Here is a 24,386-nt window from a genome sequence, read left to right as displayed (position 1 = left end):
TGATCCTTTCCTCTGATAGCTTCATACTTTGGGAGTCTGATGCTCTACCTGATCTGGGAGTGTCTGGCAGGATGGCAGATTAATTTGGCAGAAGTCCATAGGGTAACTGAGCAGGCTGTGCTTAAAAGGTAAAGACTGTGTCTGCTGATGCTGCAGATGCTCTGTCAGCCATATAATTGAATTCAGCTCTGGATTTGGGCTGGAGACTGCTGTAACTTGGGACCACTGACTCTCTGCATATATACCCCTGTCTGCCTGTTAGCTGTGGTCAGCCATGCCTAGTGAGTGTGAAGAAGCATCTCTCCTGAAATAAGTTTTAATAGAAAAAAGTGCTTATCTCCTGCCATCTAATCCAAATAAACAGCCAGAATGTCACTGACCTTTGGGACATCCTGCAACAAGGTTTCTAATGATGGAAAGCTGTTCTGAAATATTCACAGTTGCAAAAAATCAAAGGCAGCAAATTGAACAGGTTGAAAGATGCTGTCTCTGGGAGACCTCTGTGTCATGGTGTGTGGTAAATGTTCAGGGCCAGGCACGTTTGCTTCCTGCTGCTCCCAGGAGATGAGACTGCTCCCAGCTCAAAGCTGGCTTTGTGCAAGCGCTTCCCAAGTGGCAGAGAGGTCTTTGTAAAAACCTCTGTGCTGGTGAGAGGAGAGGGAGCTCTCTCTTCTCCCTGTCTCCGCCGTTTGCTGTCACAGGTCAGAGTTGTTCATGCTGGGAACTCCTCTTCTGGTCCTGTGGTGGGAGCTGGCCAGAGTTTGGGTACTGGAGAGCATCCTTTCCTGTTGCACCCTGTTTTGTAGCTTTCCTAGAAATTATGTGGAAGTATTTCACTTAAAGCAAAGCCATGGAGTAGGAGGTTGTGTCCGTGAAGCCATAAGCGAGGGCTGGCTGACCCTGCAGGAAACCTCTGAGAAGCTGATGGAAACAAGACTGGTTTATTTCCAAGATAAACTGTTGCCTCTTGGGGGGAGCACTAAAGGATGGCTTGTTTCCTTGTGACAGTTGTGTTGAATGGACCATCCCCTCCCCAAAAAAGTATTTATTTTAGAGGATGACAAGGCTTCCAGGAGATGGACAACACCAGATCCCATGGAAGCCGTGGCTGCAATTCCTGGGGCAGCTGCTGCCTGGGCTGGGTCGGACTGGGGAGCAGCAGGAATGGGTGCCATATGGACATCATCTCCACTGCAGGGTGGGTTTTTTTCCCTTTGAAAAGTATGCTTCACTCTTGGCTCTTGTCCCAGCACGGCTGCATAACTGGAATTCCAGAGCTGCTTGCAGGCTCCGGAGGAAGGAGGGGGCTCCCTTTCTACAAGATGCAACTTTACAACAAGATTGGAAGTTGAGAGCAGGCTGACTAATTAATGCCAGCACACCAAAGGCTTCTCTGCACTGTTCCCTTTGTTAACAGCATGCTGAGAGCCTGTCTGCATCCTTAAATGATTGTTCACGGATCACATCATGAAGATTAATGCATTTTCATGGGTACCTGGGCCTTAAGCTGGCATTTTCAACGTATCTCATGCCAAGAAGTTGTTCTGAAGGTGTAATATGAGACCAGGGAGAGAGAAGCATACAGTGATTGTCAATACTGACTTATCTGCATTCAAACTTCTAAAATTTCTTCCATGTTATGTTATATTTAGGTCTAAATTGCCTTCAAATTAGGATTAATGTGTGTGAAACTCCTTGAGGCAGGAGCTGTGCAAATGTTCCTGCCCCAGAAGCAGTAACTCATCTCCCTGAGTCTGCCCTGAGCTAACCCTGCCGGCACCTCACGCAGGGCTTGTCCCAGAGTGACTTGGCTGAGGACAGTCATTTCCTTTCACTCCTGCCCTGCGTGAGCTCCACCGCTGCTTTGCAAAAGCCTGGCTTTTCCTCTGGGTTCAGCAGGTCAGGGACAAAACCCCCTGGACCTCCTGGGTGGAAGATGTCCATCAACTACAAAGTGAAGGACAGCGTGTGCCGCCCGTGTCATGTGGGTGCAGGAAATCCAGCAATGGGGGAGCTGGCACAGAGCTTTGCTGGAGCTAATTATTTCTTCTGCAGGAGCAAAGGATCTTGTTATCAGCACAGCAGTTTTTTTGAGTGCCTTCTTGAGCTGTTGAGCAGTGGTTTGGGGTCTAGGCTGGGACTTGGGGTGATCATTGGAATATTAGTGCCAGTGAGATCATGAAATACCAGGCAGGCAGAATGAATCTGCTGAGCCAAGATGATGTCATGAGCCTCGCGTCTTACGAGGGATTTAGTGGTTTGTGCCATGCAAGTGAAAATGAATAAATGTAGAGCATTTATCCAGGCAGAAAGTAAATACAGAGATTAGACTTGTCATTGTTACTGAGGCAGCTCCAAAAGCTGACAGTGTCCCTGGAGCCAGCGCTGCTCATCCGGAAAGAAATGGGCAGGAAGAGAGAGGAGCCTGTCCTAGAGCCAGTCTCCTTTTAGCCACAGGCACATGGAGGGGATTTGCATTTTAATTATTTTTCAGTAGTCTTTTAAGCTCTCTTTCCAAAGCATCCCCCTCCTCTCCTCTGTATTATGGCCTGCAATTTGTTTTGGGCCCTGAGAATACACCCGGAGCACTGCTGGACTCCACGCAAGGCACAAGGCACAGCCATTCAAGGATTAAGGTGGTGGAAGGTACAGCCTAATCATTGACCTTTACATTTCCTTTCCTTTGTAGTGGAAAAGCTTTTTTGACCGGGCTTCTGGCCTGAGGCTGTTATCAGTTTAAATTTTTAAGCCCACATCTTTCCTAGGTGGAAACAAAAATACCACTCCTGAGCTGGGTGCTGCTGCTGGGGCTCAGGTGATGGACTAAGCTTTGCTTTTTCTTACCTGCTCAGTTCTCCTGAGAAAATGTAGCCTGAATTCTCCAATTCCTGCCTTTGATTCCTTTCTTTCTGCATCACAGTGGTGTCACTTTTCAGCCTGGTTTGAGCAAGTTGTGTCAGTGCTTCTTGAGAGCTCTGTACTGCACCGTCCCGCAGCAGATCCCTCAATGGAGCAGTGCCACAACTCTGTTCCAGCCTGGGGTTTTTTGAATTATGGGATTCTTCTTTCAGTCCACTTGACTATGACCAGCTTTGCAAGTTTTAAAATAAACTCCTCTCCAGCAGATTTAGCTTTTTTTTTTTTTTTTTAATGGTAGTCAGCTTTGTTTTGGACTTACCCTGATGGCAAATCTTACTAGCACCAGATGTTAAAAGAACAGAGGGTTGCTCTTGTTTTTCTTGGCACAATATATTCCCACTGCACCCTGTTTAATATTATCTGAACAGCAATCTGATGATTAGGAGAGATAGTGAAATAAAGCTTTACGCAGATGATCTCTTTTCATCTCTTCAGCTGACTCTTCAAGGCACTGCATTAAAGGATTGGTTTGATAAGGAATTCATCACTCCGGAGGGCAATTACCATTTTTGCTCCCTGTTTTTCACGAATGGGAAGGAGTAGCAGCATAATCTCCTTTATCCTTCAGTGTAACTTTGAAGGCAGTATCCAGCCACTCCTCCCTGGGAGCTGTGTGTTCTGGAACAGACTTGACACAGTAGCTGTTAAATTACAGGGCTGGAGCAAAAAGCATCTTAAATTTGGATCCTGTGGAATATCCCAGAAAAGCAATAAGCACTTGATGTAGTTTTCTCTATGTAGATACTTCCAGCATGCTCAGAGTTGTGCTTTCTGTGTGCTTTCACCTCCTTTACTCCCCTCAGGTGATTTTCAGGGTCACTGTATTAGCAGTTCTGTGCTATCCAGGTTTTCCCCTGCCTAGTAAAGGCTGGATACCTGCAGGTCACACCTTGCTGCTCACTCTCCCTCTGTGAGATGAGCAGCCAGGCTGCTGTTGGTGCAAGAACAGCCAGAAAAAGCTTGGCTGATGTATCCCAGGTAGCAGTTCCTGCTCTAGCATGTGGATGGTGAAATAGTGCTGCCTGTGTTAGAAATGCCTTGTGCTGTCACTGCTATGCTGCTGCCAATCTAATTACTTTTTCTTTTGTCTGTCTCTTTCCTTTCCCCATCTTCCTTGTTTTTTGTGTTGTCTCTCTGCATCCTGCAGTACAAATCTGTGTTTAGGTCCTACTCCCAGGACTTTGTGCCTCACAACCAAGTCTCCATACCTCCTTTCCTCTCTTCTACCTCCTCCTCCTGCTCCACTCCACCTTTTCCGCCCGTCCATCTGTCCCAGAGCCCCGACCTAGCGGTGCCCGCTGCAGCCAGCCAGTCACCCAGCACTGTGGATGTGCCAAACTCCTCTTCCCAGGAGAGCAGCTTTAATGGGAATGCTCCTGTCTGCCTTCCTTCTGAAACCTCTTTCACTGATTCTCTCCAGACGCCTTCGGTGAGACTATCCAAAGAGATGATAACGCACCTTCACGCAAGGCTGCCTTTATTTGTTGGGGTTTTTCTTTCAAAGAAAATGTCTCTTGTATTGATACGTGCTAAAATTGTGGTCTAGTCTGGTTTCCAAATGTGTGTGGATTGAAGAGAGGAAATTTCATATAAAAATGGCTAAAAAAAATGGACAACCTCAGCAGGTTTTAGAAAATGTTACATGTATGTAGGACACACAAAATGTCAAATGCTGGTGAAGGGGAGAGTTGGCTGTAGCTTCCTGCAATTGTAAGATAAAGCTAAGGGAGGTAAAGGAGTGTTTTGTGAAGTTGGTAGTTACTAAATACAGGCTCCTAACAGCAGTTCACATCCTGCAGTTGCCACCTGCTCCCTCCTGAGTCACCAAGAGCGGTGGGTACAGTCCAGCTCTGTCTCTCCTGTGCATAAAACCTATTGTTCTCTCCAGGTTCCTGCTGTTCCCAGTTCCCATCAGCCCCAGCTGTGTGCTTGGTGGCAGGTTGTCACATGTTGGTGAAGTGAGCATAACACTGTTCCCACTCTGCTAGTTTGAGGTCCCAGATCACTTTGCACATCACTGAGCAGGTCTGTCCATTACAGATACTTTTTTGAACACCTCATTTTCAAGACAGTTCCTCTTTCGTCTGCTGCAAAGCCGAGAGTTGATGGGATTAGAGCTGTCAGCACAGGGCATGCTAGTGCTGCCTCTCTGCCAAGTTTGGAAGAGGGTCACTGATTACAGAGTAAATGTGCAGCTTTTCACGCTTTGGATGTGACCTTGCTTTGCATCTTCCTTGCACTGGGTCCTTGTTATATCCCAGAAGGCTTCGAGTTTGGTTTATTCTGGTGTGATGGGTCCAGTCCATGCTTGTAGCCTGGTTTGGGGGATACCTTTGATGCCCGTGGGGCTGAGGGCTGGTCTGCACTCAGCAGCACTGCCCTGGGTAGGACAGGAGCTCTGTGTCCAGCTCTGAACATTCTGCTTCCAGCACTTTGAAATCTGCCCGCTGCACCTTGGCAGTCTCACCTGGAGCCCACAGCTCTTGCAAAGCAGTGCCTGCTGCTGCCCAGGGCCGTCAGGATAGTCCTCCAGAGCCAGAAATAAGATCCCCAGGATGGTGCAGCCTCAGTTGGCCGCAGGGACAGAGAACAGCTCCGAGGGAGGCGACAGCAGCTGCCGGGGGCAGTTCTGCTCCCAGGTTCTCCCTGCTGTGAAGCGCTGGTGGGGGGCACCATCACGGATTTCCTTTCATCCTGTCTCCCTCAGAGTGAAAACGCCAGTGAGGAGGCTGGTGAGGGTGAATATGTCAATCTGTATTCCTCTGGCCAGAGCAACGGGGAAGTCCCAGGCTCTGAAGGAGTAAGTAACAGCCCGGAGAGGCCGGCCAGGAGGGGCTGCCTGGTGCATGCCGACGTCACGGGGCTCCCGCGCTTGCCACCGGCCCCTCTGCACACCCTGTCCTCTGCTGCCCCAGCTCCCTGGCCATCCCTCTGCTTGCCCACTCCTGGCTGCAGGTTTGGGGGCCCTCTTGGTGCAGGAGATGCTTTTGGGGTCACGCTGAGCCCTGGCAGGAGTCAGGGATGGCTTCTCCTGCCGCGCTGTTTCCTTTGCGCTTCTCTGGCTGTTTGGAGCTGCTTGCGTGAAGTTCCCTTGCAGAGAGCTGCACCCTGAGCCATCCTGGGGCCACATCTTTTCTTGTAACTGCTTTGCCTTCCCTATTTTAATACAGAAAGCCTTCTGCACTAAATACTTATTTTTTCCTTCACTGTTAAGTTGCAAAGTAGATGATTGATTTAGCATTGTGCTCACACACTGTTTCTTCCTTTACCCAAGCCTTGTATCTTAGATATTTCCTAGAGGAGCCAGGGCGTTTTCCATTCCAGGGAGGTCCCATCTTCCTGTTGGGTCATAGGAAACTGGCAGCAGTGCATGGTGATCCTTTTGCCTGCCCTCCTCTTGGAAGGCACATCTCCTGCAGGATGTCTGCAGGACCTTTATCCATAGTGGTGTTAAATACGCCAAGAGATAGTGCTCCCATCACTTCCCCTCGGGAGACACATCTGGGCAGGCCCATTTTTTTTGGGCAGCTCTGAGTGGGTTCTCAGCTTTGAAGCAAAGGGCTTTACAGATAGAGTCTGGAAAAATCCTGCAGACCCCAAGAAACCCAGGCTCAGCAGGGTGTTTCCTTGCTGAGTGGTTTCAGTCCTGTCTGTTCACTAGGTTGCATTTCCAAGCTTCACTCTGCATGATGTTAAATAATTCTGAACTCTGACACTTTTGGATTAATATTCCCATTTGCTGTTCATGGCTATTTGTCTCCTTAATAAATGGCTAATTTAAAATGCTGTATCTTTGCTCTGAGCTCTCTACCTGCTGTTCCGTGCTGCGGGTTCAGCTGGTTCTGCTTTTTTGCATTAGCCTCATTTCCAAAGCCCTGAGTCGTGGAGTGGAAACCTTGCAGCATTGCAAAACCTCTTCTGATGGGAGAGAAGGGAGGTAGGGAGCAGTGAGCATCCAGCCCCTGAGGCAGGGGGGCTGTGGTCAGGAGGGGAACTGAAACTGGAGAGCTTAGAGCTGATTGTGTCTGTTTGGATTAAAGCAGGAGGCAAAGTGTATTTCAACAGGAAGGGCTGGAGGAAAAATAAAAGGTCATGAGAGGGTTAAAATCCAAGACAGCAGCTGACTTGTGTTGTAACTTTCAGCATCATTTCACAATGTTAAAAGCAAACAGTACTAATTACACTAGTCTCCAAAGATTGTCCCAAATTTCCTGTCTGATTAACTTCTGTGTTTTCCTGGCATTTGGCATTAACTTGCATCAATCTTTAACTGCTCTGTAGGAATTTACAGTAAAGGGCCATTTAGAGGCAGGCAGACTGTGAATGCAAGGCTGGCTGGGCTCAGGCACCCCATGTAATGATGAAAAACTCCTTTCTCTTGGCAGGAATCTCCCCCTGTCAAAGATGGCCACTCCAAAGACTCGGCTTTGAACAGCAGTGCCATGGGGAAGGAGGGCAAAGATGGTGCTGAAAGGTGAGCCTTGACCCCTGGTGTCCTTCCAGGTTCAAAGGGGGCAGAGCCCCAACATCCTCTCTGCCAAACCACCCTTGATCTGCCTGATCTGCCCTAAACCTCCTCCATGCTGTCTAAACTTCTAAGCCCACTTTTTTTGTGCCTGTTGGGGTCCTGCTGAACGGAGAAGCCTGGCAGGATATCCTTGCTGAGCTCAAGGAGCCCATGGGGGCTCATGCAGCCTGTGTTAGCATCCTCAGTCCCTCTCAGTGGCTGTGCTGTCCCTGACCCTGGCTGCTCCCTCCTGCTTCCAGGGAAATGTGTGAAAAGAGGCTGGATTGCTGTTTGGAGTAGTCTTCCAGAGGGAAATTTCTTCCTAACCCTGCTAGTTAGAGGCTGGCTGAGGCCCTGGAGCAGAAGGTTTTTTATCCCTCCTAATGCTCTTAGCTGTCATTTGCCTATGTAAATGAAGAGGTGCAAGCTGTAACAGATGGGCTTCAGGAGGAGTGGAGTGAGTGCTTCCCTGCTGCTCGAGATTGCTCTGCAATTGCATTTCTAAAGCAAAAACAGAGAACAGCAGTTGATTTGTGTGTGACAGTCAACTTCCCTCCCCCATTTTCCTGCAGTTGGTTTGAGGGTTTTAATCCCTGCAGTGAAGGAGACAACTCTGCAGTGCTCACTATCTGCCCAAAGTACTGCCTGGTGCACAGGATTTTGGCCTGGGGAAAGCTATAAGGAACATAAATACTTTGTTTTGGTTTTTTTTTAGAAATACAGGTACAGAGAGGACATGTCCTGGCACAGGAGTACCAGCCTTTGGGGGTAGGAATTCCAGAGGGGGATGTACACCAAAAAAAATGGTCACGATTTTCTGCTCTATTTTCCTGCAGCACAAGAGCCTGTCATCTCCCCTTGTCTCAGCACAGGGGGTCATGAACTGACTAAGATGTGTGTGAGGAGAGTGTGCTCAGTCTCTATACACTCAAGGAAGGGCTTAGATTTGTGTGCACTAAAAATTTGGTGGATTAAGGAGACATGGAAGTGTGTACTTATAGTAAAATCCTGTCTGCCAGAAATGCAGACAGACAAGTGTTCACGTCCTAAAGGTTTATCTTTCTCTTTTTCAAGAGATGCACAAAACAACAGAGTTAGAGAGAGACATTTGGGCTTGTTTGCAAAAGATTTACCTCCAGAGTGTCTGTGTACTTACTGTCATTTGATGAAGGTTATTTCCCTTTTCTTTGTCACAGGCAGCCACAGTCACCAGATGCTTTGGAGTCATCACAGCTGGAGGAAGAGGTAGATGAGCTGTCCCTTATTGACCACAGTGAAATCATGTCTAGATTAACACTGAAGCAAGAGGTAGGTGCATTCAGGGTTTGTTTTCATGCTCTTTGGTTTACTCTGAGTTGAAATCTGATTCTCTGCGTGCACAAACAAGGCATCAGCTTTTATTGGATAGGAAAAACTAGGTTGCAGCAGAAGTGGGGTGTGTGTGAAGGCTGCTGTTCAAGTATGAGATGCTGGTACAGGCAGGGAGCACCAGCAATGAGGGAGGGTTTAACAAAAGGTGAGCTGTCTCCCTAAAAACCAGCACATGCTGTGCCCTTTACCCAGTCTGCCCCTCTGCCCCTTCCCACCTCTCCAGCCTCTGACAGTCTGAAATGAATCACCTGAGAGCCTGAGCAGAATCCATCCAGGTGTGGATGATGGTGCTGGCCTTTCTCTCTGAGGGCAGGTTCAGCAGGTGAATGAGCAGGACATGATGTTAGTGATGTGGAAAAGGAGCCAAAGGAATTGTTTCTGTGTTTGAGAAATAGCTTTGTGTCTGTCTAGCCTTGGGTGCACTCCCAGCCAGGCTTTTGAAGCTTGCAGACTGTCAGGGGGCTTGGCTGGAAAACAGAGAGAATGGATCATTCACTGGCACTTCAGGGGTGTTCTTTGGTCAGCTGAGATGTGCAGGAGAGAGTGAGAAGCTTTTACATGTTCTCTAAGTAGTATTTCGTGAGTCTTGCCAGAGGGTCACCTGAAAAATTCACATCTTCCACAAAGCTGCTGCATGGCTGTAATGCAGGATTGTTTCACTGCTTTGCACATTGAAATGATAAAGACATTCCTAAGGGAAGCCAGACACAACTCCAGCCTCCTCTGATGGATTGTTTCCTTTAAAAAACATTTAAAAACCAGTGATTTCTGAACATTGGGACTAGCAGATCTGTGTCTTAGTGTCCTTTTTCTTTCTTTTCTTTTTGATCTATGTGTTTGAAGCAGTATAGAACTGTCACTGTGAGCTGCTTCCTGCAGTGTGGGAACTGCTGGCTGAGTGGTGGATCAGTTTTGCATATTTTGAGTTGTGAAATGCAGTAGCTAGAAAAAAAGATGTGTTTTAGAGAGTGGTAATGCAGGGGTCAAGCAATTAGCAGGGGTGTTTTCTTCTGCCAGTTATTGGATCATTTCAGGTGACCTCTGGCCAAATGGCTCCAGATTAGGGAATTAACTGGCTGGGTTTTGATGTTCCAGGAATGTGTAAGTTGAATGCATGACCTCCCACCCCAGAGCCACTGTGCTACGTGATCCTGCACTTTGAGACAGTTCACCCAGTGCTGCTGCCCTGCTAATGGTCTCATGGGAGGATTTGTGGCATTTCTGCTGATTCTGCTGTGGGCAGAAGGTTCAGCCTGAGCTCCACAACCTGGCCTTAGGGAGTCAGAGACCCTGACTAAGGATCAGCCCAGCTCCTCATCTGGGACACCAAATGCTCTGTTCAGATTCCAGGATTATCCCAGCACTGAAATCCGTGTCCCAGCTTGTGCTGCCAGCAGTGCCAGGAACATTTTGTGCGCTGCCAGTTGTTGCTGAGCTGGAATCCCAGCAATGTTAAACCAGGCCTAAGGGAGCTTGGGCCGTGCCTAACGTGGTTGTGTTGCCTTTGCAGGGGGATGATGGGCCAGATGTCCGTGGTGGATCTGGAGACATTCTCTTGGTGCACGCCACAGAGACCGACAGGAAAGGTGGGTGGGCAGCAGGGCAGAGCTGGCACAGCCTGGCACAGCTCTGGTGCCTCTCCTCTGCCCCAGGGCCACTGACAGCTGGGCTGGGGGAGTCTGCAGGGATCCTCTGAGCCTGGGGGTTGTGTTTATCTCTGGGAGATGGAGGTAAGCTGGATAAGCCCCTGGTGGTTCCATTTAGCAGCAGGGATGGGATTAACTCCTCCCAGCCCTTGCTTGGATCTGGAAGATGAGGCAGGGCAGTGTCAGTGCTGTGTTGTGTCCCTGTACCTGCTGAGCTGGGCCACTGCCTTCTGTGAGAGCAGGTGGGACCAGCCTGTTGTGCATGGATCTTGTTTCCAAAGGTGCTCCTTGTCCTTTGAATTTCAGGGCAGTGGTGATGTAGGAGTTACTGGAATGGTTGCTGCATCAAAGCAGGAAAAAAGGGATATTGGTTTGGGTCTGATGCAGTACCAGTGGGCACTGGGAAGCTGCCCAGGTGCTGCTCTGCTGACACCCTGTATTTTCAATTTACTGTGCCACCTCCTGTCCCACTCTGTACCACTTGTGTCCTGGCAGCCACCCAGACCAGTTCAGAGAGGCAATCCACAGTACAAAAGAAGAGATGTGGGGGAGGAGAAGGCACATTAGCAACCCTGAGCTCCAGATTTGTTACAACCCCTCTTCATCTGTCCAAACCCAGGCACCACACACATGAAGCAGCTCCTTTCCAAGACCTGTGGCAAAGACAGCCTTTGCAGTGCTTCCAGAGAGTGATTTGAACCTGCCAAACACATTTGTGCTGATGGCCTTAACCAGGATTGATCTCCTTATCTCCTGGGAGGCAAAACACTAACCCTCTGAATCACTCAGTGCTCACTTTAGAGGTTGATAGTCAAAGGGGAAATATCCTTCATGTACATTTTTAAATGACAGGGGTTTTACTGTAGCATAAGATGTTTGCAATTACTTACCAGCACCATTCAGCTAGCCAGAAAATCCTTCCCCTGACAGCTGTGTTTCCCAGTCTGCATGGGCCTAGAATCCAGGCAGAAAGGACCAAAGTTAGGAACACACCAGAGAGAAGGAGGCAGTTGATTGTGCCAAGGCTGGAAATGTATATTAGAGAAAACAGCCTAAATGAGATGGTGGAAAAACCCCTCATAAACATGCTGCAAGTGGGGTAGAGAAACTGCTCTGTTCTCTGGAGCAAGCATCACAACAAAAAACTTCCCTGCTCTTCCTGCTGAAAGGCAGCTGCTTGATAAGGGGTGAGTGCTGGACCTGCAGTTCAAGACCAGGGGGCTCTGAGGGTTCTGCAAGCAGTGGGGTGAGAGCTGTGGAGAGCTTTTCAGAGCTGGGAGAAACCAGAGCAGGATTTTATGTGCCCAGCAGTGCAGCTGTGCAGAGCTGGGTGGAGGGAGCTGGGGCAGGGGGACAGTTCCAGTGCCTGAGCTCAGCCTGCCAAGCCAGAGCTGAATGGAGCACAGAGGAATTTGTGCTATGCTAACCCACTGCTTGGGTGACTGAGAGGGTTAATGAATTAAGCTTACAATGAGAAGAATTCCAGGCTTGTAAATCAATCAGCCAAACAGCACAGAGGGGTAGAGTTAAGAGGCTTTCCTTTAAAGATGAATTTCTTGGCAGCTTCAAGTGCCAGAGCAGACCAGCTGTATTACCTCACGTTGCCTTTTGGGCAGATGGGAACCCAGAATAAATGTAACTCCACGCCCTGTTGCATGATGCTTCTTGTCCATTTGAGTTTTCTGGAAAAGCTAAATGGCATGAGGAATAAAGAGAGACTTGTGGTCTTCAGGAATAAAATCCCTGGTCAGTTAAGTGCTCACAACCACACACACTTGCTGTGAGTGCAGGGTTAGAGCTGGACAAGGCCTGGGGCTCACCCCTGGTGTGAGCACCCAGCCTCTGTTTGTTACCCAGAGGCAGCAGCACTCCCTGAGCTCAGAGCAGGAGGAAGGTGAGGTTCCTGCCAAGAGAAACACTGCAGGTAGAGAGGCAGAGCTCTCCCTCTGTGCCCTGCTCCTTCCACCTCCCAGCAGTGGCTGGGTGTTGCAGCACGTGGGGATGGGGTGATGCCTGTTCTGGCTGGAACAAGCTCTGCATGTACAGCCCAGCCTGGGCAGGCACAGCAGGAGCCCTTCCTCTGTCTGTCCCTGGTGCAGGGCTCCTGGCAGGGGCAGGGTGCCATGCACTGCACACCCTGCTGCCCTGCCCCTGCTCTGTGCTGCCTCTAATGCCTAATGCTCCCCTTTTGGCACTCCTGTCCACAGGGACCAGGCATTGGTGCTCTGCAGTCTTGACCTGACATCTGCATTCCCGTTTGCAGTTTGTGCTTCTTCAGGTTCCATCCTCTGTGCCCATGATAATGCCCAGAGCCTTTGCAGTTCCAGGCCCTACAGCACCTTGTCCTGCAGGTGAATCAGCACAGGCTGTGTGCATCACATCTCTGTTGGGGCAGCATCAGTTTTTGCAGTGCAATTTGCTTTTCTTTTGGCTGGAAATAATCTTCTATTTTACACTGTCCTGGGATGGATTTCCTGGAACTCAGGAAGGGCAGAGGGTCTGCAGCACCACAGCGTGTGTTGAAACACGTGTGTTCCTCATTGGGAGGGCAGAGTGACCTGCCTGAGCACCAAAGACAGAGCAGGCATCACCTCTTGGCATCAGATCTTCTTTTTTAAGCATCCCCAAGGTCTAAACTACGTTTTCCCTTGACACATTATTGATAGTTCCTGCCCCACAAGCAGCTGTTTCTCACTGACCCTTTTATGAGGCACAAGCCCGAGTGCTGCAAGTGGGAGCCAGGGCCAGGCCGGTGGGGACAGGGCAGTGTCACTGCTGCTCTTGTGCCAAAGGGTCCATCTGCTGGTAAGGACCAAGAGCACAGCATTTCTGGGGAGTTCACTCACACCAAAATGTGTCCATGTCTTCCTCTTCAGCTGCATTCAACCTCACAAGAAGCTCCTTTTTCTGAAAGCAAGGTTCACTGAGGCTTTCTTGCTTTTTTCCCTAGATCTGGTGCTGTACTGTGAAGCCTTTCTGACCACATACAGAACATTTATTACCCCTGAAGAGCTCATCAAGAAGCTGCAGTACAGATATCCTTTTATGAGAAGCAGTTCACTCCCATCAGGAATCAGAGCTGGATGGTCAGTGTGGAGGGAGCTGGTGGCAAGTTTTTGGTCAAAAGCCAGCTGGCAGCATGGTCATGGTGTGCTGGCCCTGATGGTGTCCCAGGCAGGAATCCCTTCACCTCCAGTCTCTCCAATGGGAATTGCTGCAGGGAGGTCCAGTCACAGTGGATACTGGACCTGAGAGTTGTCTGCTGAGGGTCCTGGCAGGGTAGAGGAGCAGTTCAGGTTTTTTGTATGTCACTGGGGAACTGGTCTTTTATTTGGGACATCTCGCTTGTAGAGTGGGGACCAGAGAACCTTCCACCTTCCAGAGGGGCCATGGGCACTGCCTGTGTGGGCAGGTGTAGTTTGATATTAGAGATGATTAAACCATCAAGGTGACAATAAACTCAGCCCTGAAGATGCTCTTGGCCTTTCAGTCCTGAGCTGAGCTTGTACCTGGGAATGAGTCAGGGCCCTGATGTGCAGGGTGAGCATTCCTGGCAGAGGATGGAGAGGGCCTCTCCCTGAGCACCCTGCTGCCTTTCCTTGCCCTTGGCTCCATTCCCTGCCAGCAGAGCAGGGCAGGGTCTGGCTCTGGTGGCTCTGGTGGCTGTGGTGGCTGTGGTGCTGTGCAGCCACGTCAGAGGGAGCCTGACGTCACCGTGTCGTGTCCTGCTGCAGCTCGTCAGTGCCATCTGCAGCAGAGCTGCTGCTCTGGGATCAGCAGCCAGGGACACAGCACGGCTCAGCCAGGTGACAATCCTGCCTGGGGTACCCCTGCAGGCCCTGCCAGTGCTGCCCTGCTGATAACCTTGTTCTCTGTCCCTTTGTCCACCTGGCAGAAGGTTTTTCAGCCTGTGCTGTCACCCCTGTCACTGTCCCGCTTGCAGCAGATTGGGCAGCCAGGAAAGTGGAGGTGACATCTGAGATCTGTTGAGACCAGATGTCACAGAGCAGTGGGGGAGATCACTCTAGGGAAGTGCTGCTCATTAAATGCCACCTTAGAGAGAACAGTTTCAGGGTACACCTGCTCTCAGCTCTGCGAGGTGTCAGCACCTCCTCACACCCCCTGCTACCAGCAGCTGGTGTCAGTTTAATGCCATCTCAGAGCCATATCAGTGTCCCTTATCTCCTGGAAATCAAACACCAGTTTCCATCAGGACAGAACAGTGTGGTCTTGGCATGTGGGTTCCCCATCCCTGGAAGTGTCCAAGGCAAGGCTGGATGGAGCTCTGAGCAGTCTGGGACAGTGGAAGGTGTCCCTGCCCGTGGTAGGGAGTGGAACTGGATGATTGTTAAGGTCCCTTCCACCCCAAATCATTTCAATGATTTTATGATTCCTTGAGGCAGTTGGGATGCTGGTCTGGCTACACTGAGTTAATTCTTTAATTTGCAACCAACATATGAGAAGTTTTGCCACTTCCCGGACACGTTCAAGAAGAGAGTCAGTAAGAACACCTTCTTCGTGCTGGTGAGAGTGGTGGATGAGCTGTGGTGAGTTGCCTTCTTCATTTTGGGATGCAGGATTTGTAACTCACAGAAATCTGGCAGCTGGGAAAATGTGGTTTTTAGGGAAGATGTATTTTTTTAACCCAATCTATAATGACAGCTGAAATCTCCCTACCCTGACCAGTGGGACACCTGTAGTGCTGAACTCTGTTGGAAGAACAGATTGTTCTGTGTGTCCTAACTGGGTCAGTGGTTTGAAAATAATAAGTAAAAGGGGAATCTCTGGTAAAGAAAGAGCTGGGAAGAAGAGGAATTTCAGTCACCCAATTCTGCTCAGTACAGATAAAAACCCCAGAGCTGTGTCTCAGCTCTGATGCCTTCTCTTTGTTTTCAACCTTCCTCCCAGCTTGGTGGAATTGACAGAGGAAATCCTCAAGCTGCTGATGGACCTGGTGTTCAGGCTGGTGTGCAGTGGGGAGCTGAGCCTGGCCAGAGTGCTGCGCAAGAACATCCTGGATAAAGTGGATCAGAAGAAAATGCTGAGCTACGCCAACTCCATCAAACCTCTCGCAGCCAGAGGGGTGGCAGCCAGGTGAGGAGAGGTGTATGTGACCATATCTGTGTCCTCTGAGAGCCAGGGCATCCCTTCCCTGGGAACACAAGAGTTTCCTCAGTTCAAAATATACAAGAAAGAGAAGAAAACAGGTCACATTTTCTGAGCCTTGGTACTTCCTGGTTGTTTTCCACAGGCCAGGGACACTGCATGATTTCCACAGTCATGAAATAGCTGAGCAGTTGACCCTGCTGGATGCTGAACTCTTCTATAAAATTGAGGTACAGAGATGTGGATGGGCTGAGGGCAGTGGGAGGGTTTGGACCTTCTGCAGTGTCTGGTGTTCCCTGCCAGCTCTCCCAGACACCTGCTGGATTGTAGGGCACAGCTGATCTTGTGCCAGCAAGTGGCTGTGAACAAAGGCTGCAGCTCGGAATCTTGGGGTAGAAATCCCATTTTAATGTGTGGTATTTTCCCATCCCTCTCCTCTCCTTCCTTGGCAGATCCCAGAAGTTCTGCTTTGGGCAAAGGAACAAAATGAAGAGAAGAGTCCCAACCTGACACAGTTCACAGAGCACTTTAATAACATGTCCTACTGGTAAGGAGCTCAGAGCAGCCATGGCACTGAACTGTGCCTAACCTCCAGTGCCTTGCAGATATTCCAAGTATTTCTCATGGACTTGGGTTTCTTTGTTACAAGTGGGATAATGTGTATTTTTGGCCAGGAAGTAGATGCAGAGCACTCATTTAAGACCCCAGAGCATAGCAGAAATAAAATCAGGAGGGTTTAGGGAGGGCCTTGTAATCCAGAGGAATTAATTATCAGTATCACTGAGCTCTGGAAACAAACATTCCCCTTGCAAATAAATGCACTCTATGAAAGCATCCTGTCTTTGCTCTGGATTAGAGTGCTCCATTTAACTGGGAGGTATTGTGAACTTTTTTGCATTGGCCCATCCCTATTAGTGATCAGTTTTCTTAATGAAACAAGAGGAAATCTGATCTCTGCTTAAGTAGGTTTATCTTTTATTCTGTCTGTTCTTCCAGGGTCCGTTCAATAATCATGCTACAAGAGAAAGCCCAGGACCGAGAGAGGCTGCTCCTTAAATTTATAAAGATTATGAAGGTACTGGCTTGTTTTTTCTGTGAATCACACACACTGCTGCTTAAAGGAGCAGGGGAGTGGGGCCCTCTGCTCAGTAGAGCTGTTTGATGCTAGAAGGCATTTCAGAGCTCTTGACTAACTGAAATATTCTGCCTCTTCACAGCACTTACGAAAGCTGAATAATTTTAATTCCTATCTGGCCATTCTTTCTGCACTGGATTCTGCACCCATCCGAAGGCTGGAGTGGCAGAAGCAAACCTCAGAGGTGAGCTGCAGTGGGGCCTGTGATCTTTGGGGGAAGGCTGAGTGTGGTTATGTATGAAACAGCTGAGTGGTTTTACATCCCAGCAGTGTCCCAGGGTGGAGGGATGGTGGATAACTCTTCTCCAGTGGGTAAAATGCCACAGTGCTGGAAGCCTTCAGTGTGGCTGGGCATTCTGACAGCTGCAGGAGTGCCAGCACAGTCACAGGGGACAACAGCCTCCTCCTCCTCCTCCTCCTGCAGCCCAAGGCTTGGGGAGGCTGAAGGCAGCAATGTTCCACACCCCAGGGTCGGGCTGAGTAAATCAGATGGAGATGTTTGCAGGATGGCATTAACTCCCTGCTCTGTGTGGCTCTCTGGGGGGAGGTGACAAGGAAAATGGCTTTGCAGCAGGGGTGTCAGCAGGGGATCTGTGTCCTGCAGGGCCTGGCTGAGTACTGCACCCTGATCGACAGCTCCTCGTCCTTCCGCGCCTACCGAGCGGCCCTGGCCGACGTGGAGCCCCCCTGCATCCCCTACCTGTGAGTGCAGCTCCTTCCCCTGACACTGCTCTGCACATTAAAATGCCTCCTTCAAGGACTTCTCAGCAGCTGCTGCTGAGCTCAGCCCTTGCCTTTTGCCCAACACCTGGGGTAAGGCAGCACCGTGCCACATCAGCCCACGGGCCCTCTCTGGAGCAGGGTGGGGCAGGGTGGCCAGCTGGGGCTGTTTGCATCTCAACACCTTCGGATCTGCTGCTGGGGAATGTTTCCCTCTGGATAAGGTTGCCATTCTGGTGGCAGTGGGAGGCTGTTGAATTTTGTTGGGCTGCCTTTTGGCTGGCCACCCTTCCCTTTGTGCCTAACTTCTGTGTCTGTTTGCCTACTCCCTTGGCCTGCTGCCCCTTTCCCTCTTTCAGAGGCCTGATTCTGCAGGACCTGACCTTTGTCCATCTGGGAAACCCTGATTACATCGACAGCAAAGTGAACTTTTCCAAGCGCTGGCAGCAGTTTAACATCCTGGACAGCATGAGGTGCTTCCAGCAAGTGTAAGTGCAGCAGGGGGGCTCAGAGGCGGCTTTGGGGCACCACGGTGGGGGCTGGGCCAGGGGCTGTGCAGGGGAAGGGAGTCTAAAGGGGAAGGGAGTTGGAAGGAGAGCTGGGAACAACAGGGTTCTAATCAGTCTCCTTCCCTCTCTAGGTTAGATAAACATTGTAAGGGCATTTTTCTGATACTAGTTTTGAGACCCAGATAAGTTTTGCCTTCAGGTTTTGCTGTTGCTGGTTCCTATGTTCTCTGGGATATTCAGGGTTTTTTTCAGTGCTGTCTTGCAGCAGAGGCAGCAGATCTAACTGCTGATTTCTGTGTGATAAGTGCCTTTTTCCCCTCAATTCAGCAGCAGGTTTTCCCCTTTGTGGTGTACTCGCTGCCATGAGTACAGGGCACAGCCCACACACAGTGCTGGGTGTCCTCAGAGCAGGACAGGGACGGGGGTGGCCCAAAGGCAGGAGAGGGCCCAAGGTAGCCCTTGTGTAACTGCAGCTCCTCTGTGGTTTTCCAGACATTACGACATCAAAAGGAACGATGACATAGTGTCATTCTTCAACGACTTCAGCGACCACCTGGCTGAGGAGGCCCTGTGGGAACTGTCCCTGAAAATCAAACCGCGCAACATCACGAGGCGGAAAACAGATCGGGAAGAGAAAACCTAGGAGGAGGGGTTGTGCGAGGAGAATTGCTCCGCAGAGGCGCCGAGGGCAGCTATGAGACTGGAGTTCAATGTTTGTACCTGTCACTGGATGACACACCCTCCCTCCCAGCTGGCAGCCATCCCTGGGGGTGGCAATGCCGGGCGCGGAGGCGCCGGCGCAGCCGCCGAGGGCAGAGATCGGCCGGTGCTCGCTGCACTCGCCCTCCTCCTCCTCCCACCCCTCTGTGCCATGAACCAGCTTTAGCCCCGGGGACAGAGCTGTGTGGAAGGAAGGAGTGTCCCACGCCAGCGTGTTGCTGGTTTGCTGGCCTGTTGCATTCAGGTGTTCCCTGGCTCTTGTTTCCATCCGGAGCAGGGGCAGCAGGAGCTCAGCACCCACTGACTCATCTCCAGAGCGGCGTTGGGCAGCAGCGGCCGTGGAAGCCAAGGGTTGGAGTCTCCCCTGCAATGCCACCTTCCCAACATGTTCGTGAGGATGGAAGTGTCTCCTGCTGCCTGCCAGAGGAGCTCTGCTTCCAGAGAGCTGCTTGTGTTTACAGGGGTCTTGGCTCACCCCAGATCTCTGGAGCCTTCTTCACGGGAGGAAGGCACCGGTCGTAGATACGGAAGAAGCACTGAAAATGTGGGCAGGGACCCGCCATCTCCAGTCATCACACCCCCCTCCTCCTCTCAGATCTCGTTATTTAAGCAACAGAAAATCCCTCTGAACCTGGAAACACGGACTGCCCAGGTACTGGGGGTCACCTGCCTGTGCCCCCGTGTCTCTTAGCGACGGTACTTAGCTTTTGCACAGGAAATGCTGTAGGATACAGACTGTACATACCTAGTGTTTAGAACCCCCTGGGGATTTTTGATGCATGTCTGAATACCGATGAGTTTATAGGAAAAAAAAAAAGACAAGTGCAAACCAGTCTGTATAAAATCCACAACCAGTGACAATGTTGTTCTGAGTGCTGGGTGAAGGAGGCTCGGGGCAGCCAGGTGGGCGCTGGCTGCAGAGCAGGGGCAGGAGCCTCCTGAAGGAGCCAGTTCTGGGTTGGAAGTGGGAGCCAGGAAGGAGCCCTGTGCCCAGCTGAGCCACCCTGTCCTCCCACCCACTCCTCTCTCCTCTCTCTGTTGCCAAATGTTTTTCTCTGGGGGTCCCGGTTGGGGCCCTCAGTGCTGTGCTTTGAGAGCTCTGCTTTGGCAGGATCCCCCAGCAAGTCCCTGTCCCCAGTCCTGCCGTGCTGGTGCCAGCAGGGCAGGGACAGCCCAGCATGGAAGGGCAAGGCAGGGGTGTCATTTCCCACACTCACAGTGTTAACCCCAATCTGTTCAGCGTGCCTTATTCAGCCCTTCTGTCTCCCCTCTGTGTCCACCCAGCATAGCCCCAGCCAGGCCATCTCACATCCCTCCTCTCTGTCCTGCTCCAGTGGTTTGCACTTGGATCATGGGTGTGAGTGTGCCCTGCAGGTTTCAGCAGCCTTGCCAGACCCTCCTCAGCTCCCTGTCATGTGGTCCCAGGTTTTTACAGGGTTCTGACAAAATCCTGCACCTTTAGGGCAGCAGCTCCCAAGGAACACAGACATGGAGTTTCACAGAGCATCCTTAACTTATTTCTCAGTAGCAGCTCTGTGCCTGCTAAAGCCTCTGTTTGTTCTGGGTGAATAAGAGCTGCACTCCTTTCCTTCTCCAGACAGATTGCAGAGCCTTGGCCAGCTCTGCCTGACTCTCAGGAAGGAGTGACAGCCCGGGGTTTTACCCTGCTTGGTTATTTTCCTGAAGACTCAGGCACAAGGCTCACACAGCGGCCAAGCACAGAGAGACCTCCTGCCCCGAGGGCATCTGGGAGAGGGGAGTGTGGCATCCAGCACAGTTCTGTGCAGCCCCAGAACAGGAGGGGCAGGAATTTTTTCATGCTGAACCACGGAGTCTAAGCCAGAACACTTCAAAAGTGGTTTATTTTCATGGCACTGAGGGCATTGGAGCTGTGTGTTCTGTCCAGCCAAGGCTTTGCAATCCCCAGAGGCTTCCCAGGAAGTAATATCCATGTTTCCTTTGTAAATAAGATCTTGTAAAAGCCCAGCATGGTGAAAAGGGTGATGAATACACCCAGGATGTGGTGTGGGCTTCACCCTGGTGGCTCTGAGCAGCCCTTGGGTGCAGTGGCCAGGCTGTCCTGGGAGGGCTGCGTGTGCTGGTGGCTCGGGAATCACAGCCCTGGGGGCTCAGAGGGACAGGAGGGGCCAGCTTGTCCTCATCCAGCTGAGTGACCGTGTTACCTGAGGAATGAGCAAGTGGCTCACGGCTTGGGCATACAGGACACCCCAAAACTGGCAGTGACTGGGGTTCCACAGGGCTCCACCCCTGGCCCTGTGCTCTTCAGCATCTTCACTGACAACCTGGACACAGGACCGCAAAGGATACTAAGGAACTTTGCTGACAACACTAAATTTGGGCACTTTGTAAAAGAAGATGCTAAGCTATTAGAGAGTGTCCAAAGGAGGCCACAAGGATGGGGAAGGGTCTGGAGGGGCCTCGTGAGGAGCAGCTGAGGGCACTTGGTTTGTTCAGCCTGGAGGAGACTGAGGGCAGACATTGTGGTCTTCAGGAGCCTCACAATGGCTGGCAGAGAGGCAGGTGCAGATCTCTTCACCTGTGAGCAGTGACAGGACCTGAGGGAACGGCTGCAGCTGTGGCAGGGAGCTTTAGGTTGGAAATCAGGAAAAAGTTCTTCCCCCAGAGGGTGGTGGGGCACAGCACCAGACCTGAGATCAAGAAGCATTTGGATAGTGCTCTCATGTGATGGGATTTTTGGGTTGTCCTGTGCAGGGCTAGGCGTTGGACTTGGTGACCCTGATGGGTCCCTTTCAAGTCAGCAAATTCTGTGATCACCAACCAGCAGGAGCCATTTCCAGGTTCTTCCCTGCACTTGAGCCCATCAGCCCAGTTAGCACCAAAGGAGGTCTTGGTCTCTGCTCTCTGCCAAGCTCCCAGAGCCAGAGGCTCAGCCCATGGCATGGGGATGGGAGGGCTGAGTGCCCCCCAGCTTTCCTCCCCTCTCACCCCCTCCTCTGCTGTCATCCCCAGTGAGCAGTGTCCGAGCCACCGCTCCTGGCTCATGTCCCATGGAGGGACCCTAGAGGAGGGTCCCCTTGCCTGGAGCAGCTTCAGGTTTGCTGACCAGAGGACCCCCCCCTTCTCCAGGAGCAGTCTCTGGGGAGCAGAAACCCAGAACATCCTTGTGCAAGACTGGCCATGAGTGTGTTCCCATCTTGCAGGCGGCATCCTCAAGGCCATCACCTCTTTTTGGGGAGAGGGAAGAGTCTGAGTGCCCTCTCCACACAGGGCAGGGAGTGGGGAGAAGCGATGCCCCCAGTCACCAGCCCCCTGCCCCAGGCCTCTCCCCCCAAGCAGTTCCGTTGTATTATAGATTTACCACTAACCCCCATGGTGGCATCTTCCTGCAAACATTTCAGACCTGTAACTTTTATATTAAAGACAAATAAAACACCAGTAACGAGCCTGCCTGATGATCCTGTTTACAGTGCATGCACAGTCTGTGGATTAAAGTGACAATCGAATCCGCCTCTGGCGCTGGTGTGGCCTCGTGTTTTCTCATGTGCCTCGTGCTTTTCCTCTGCCCGTGCCTCTTTTCCCCTCTGATTTTTCACTATAAATTTCTTCCCTTTGCCAAGATGGCTTTGCCCCAGTACAAGCCATGCAGTTAGGAGGGGAGATCTTCTCCTGTCTCCTCCTCTGGGCTCTGGTGTCCCCGTGTCAGGGTTTTGGCTGCCCAGCCCCCGGCGTGTGCCCAGCCCGTGCATGGCCATGTGCCCGCAGCCAAGGGCTATAAATAACCCCTGCAGCGGCCGAGCTGCTCCATGGAGCTATTTCAGTCCTGGACAGGGTTCAAAATTCCTCTGGAAATAATTGTCACGGGCCAGCTCAGAAGGAGAGTGCCCAGACACTGACTGAGCACGTGCCCCCTGCGCCAGGGCTGGAATGTGGGGCTGCATCCCATGGAACCAGCACAGCAGCAGGGGTCTGCCCACAGCTCAGGGTCCCCCCAAGCAGCCTGGCCAGTGGCACACCCAGGCCAGGGCCACGAGGAGATTCCCCTTCCCTGGTGCCCACCTGCTCTTGGGAAAAGCCTGATTTCAGCTGTTGCAGAACTTGGCCTGAATTTTGTGGTGGGCAAAAGGGGAGATGTAGGCCCTTGGTGTGCAGAGAAAACAGAAGGTTTGGCTACAGCTGTATTTTATTTCAGTGTGGAAGCAGCAAGAGGTGGCAATACAGGAGGGGTGTTGCGTGGTGGGGGGTGTGTGTGCAGAATTACTGTAGAACTGCATACATGAGTTTGTATCTTCTCACACTATCCATGACCAGTGAGGGCTTCCCACACACCTGTTACTTCTGCTCCATCTCCAACCCCAATCCTATGAGAAGCTCCCTCCGCACCTGAGTCCCATCAGCAGCTCCAAGGGAGAGCCCAGAGCATTGGAATTCAGCATCCTGCAGCAGAGCCTGATCCCGCCCATGGATCCAACACAGCTCCCTGCCCAGAGCTGGATCCAGCAGGATGCAGCATCTCCCTGCTCTGGGCTCCTCCTGCCCTGGGCTGGGCAGATGCCTGAAGGCTGCAGGGCAGCTCCTCGCCCCGCCGGGAAGGACGGAGGCTGCCCCGCAGCCCCGAAAACTCTTCATTGTCACCCGTTTCCACGCAAGGCTGTGGCAACTTCACCTGCCCGTGCCCCACACACCCCCCCACAGCCGGCGAGCCACAAGCAGCTCTTGGCACCCTGGTGTTGGCTCGGGGTCCTTGTCACAGGTACAGGGACACCAGGACGTAGACGATCCAGCTGATGGAGGCGAACAACCCGAAGAGGAGGCTGATGAGGACGAGTGACTGCGCTTTTTTGGATGCCAGGTACGCCTGGGCCATGTCCCCACGGGCGAGCGCAGCCCGGGTCTGGGGCAGGAGGAGAAAGGGAGCGCTTAGAAGAGACCCGCAGCACCGGGAGGGGCTTCGAGGCTGCCAGGTGAGTTCTTGCTTACCTCGTGGGAGTAGACGAGGGCCATGACCCCGGTGATCAGGCAGCAGAAGAGGGTCACCAGCACCGACTCCACCGTGTAGTCCTTGGGCCGCTGGTGCCTGCGGCCGGCGGGTGAGTGCCCCGTGCCCGGCTGCGGGTGGTACTGCGGCACGGGGGAGGTTAGAGCTCAGGGCACCGCGGGAACCCCACAAACCCGGCAGGGAGATAAGGGGTGAGCCCCGCTGCAGAGCGGGGCAGGAGCACATTGGGGTGGGGGATACGTACCGCGCTGTAGGGCAGCGGCCCGGGGGGGAAGCCCGGGCCTGGGAAGGGTCGCGGTCCCGGCCCCGACGGGTAAATGTAGGGCCCTTGCTGGGAATAGGCGGCTGGGAACGGCGGGTAGAGGAGGTGGAAGCTCTTGGGGTCCGGGGGCGAGTAGGGTGGAGGGGCTCCCTCGAAGGCTGAGCTGGTGACCACTGGCACGGCCACGGGCCAGACCCCGGCGGCCGCGGGGGCGTCGCTGCGGGTGCCGGGGGTGGGCAGCCCCCCGGCCGCCCCGGTGGGAGCCGCGGCCGCCCCGGTGGGAGCCGCGGCCGCCCCGGTGGGAGCCTCGGCAGCCCCGGTGGGAGCCCCGGCGGGAGCCCCGGCCGCCCCGGTGGAAGCCGTGGGAGCCCCGGCCGCCCCGCTGCCGTCCCCCGGCTCCGCTCCCCGCGCGGCGGGGCCGCGGGCCTGGGGCCCGGCTGGCGGCTCGCCGTCCATGCGCGGAGAGGCCTGCAGGGACAGGGAGGCTCTGATGGGACGGGACACTCCCGGCAC

At 52.2% G+C, this 24,386-nt stretch overlaps 1 protein-coding gene across 7 annotated transcripts in view; it reads left to right on the top strand.

Annotated features, from left to right (window-relative positions):
- RAPGEF1 (Rap guanine nucleotide exchange factor 1) overlaps nt 1-22,057 on the top strand; it is an 84,407-nt gene extending 62,350 nt beyond the window's left edge. For 4 of the 7 annotated variants that reach the window (XM_084219476.1, XM_084219475.1, XM_084219477.1 and 1 more), the window contains 15 exons: nt 4,067-4,348; nt 5,627-5,719; nt 7,305-7,393; nt 8,623-8,734; nt 10,308-10,383; nt 13,394-13,482; nt 14,902-14,990; nt 15,352-15,537; nt 15,695-15,779; nt 16,002-16,096; nt 16,546-16,624; nt 16,767-16,868; nt 17,289-17,386; nt 17,764-17,892; nt 18,406-22,057. In XM_084219476.1, coding sequence (XP_084075602.1) covers nt 4,067-4,348; nt 5,627-5,719; nt 7,305-7,393; nt 8,623-8,734; nt 10,308-10,383; nt 13,394-13,482; nt 14,902-14,990; nt 15,352-15,537; nt 15,695-15,779; nt 16,002-16,096; nt 16,546-16,624; nt 16,767-16,868; nt 17,289-17,386; nt 17,764-17,892; nt 18,406-18,556 — 1,755 coding nt within the window. In that variant the 3' untranslated portion in view covers nt 18,557-22,057. The remainder of the gene's footprint in view (nt 1-4,066; nt 4,349-5,626; nt 5,720-7,304; nt 7,394-8,622; nt 8,735-10,307; nt 10,384-13,393; nt 13,483-14,901; nt 14,991-15,351; nt 15,538-15,694; nt 15,780-16,001; nt 16,097-16,545; nt 16,625-16,766; nt 16,869-17,288; nt 17,387-17,763; nt 17,893-18,405) is intronic. The other 3 variants (XM_084219481.1, XM_084219479.1, XM_084219478.1) reach the window with 2 other exon arrangements.
- Nucleotides 22,058-24,386: the final 2,329 nt, after the last annotated feature.

Source organism: Fringilla coelebs (assembly GCF_963513975.1).
Source record: "Fringilla coelebs genome assembly, chromosome: 21".
Taxonomy (NCBI): Eukaryota; Metazoa; Chordata; class Aves; order Passeriformes; family Fringillidae; genus Fringilla; species Fringilla coelebs.
Note: the sequence above shows the minus strand (reverse complement) of the source record. Positions and strands in the feature narration are given on the sequence as shown.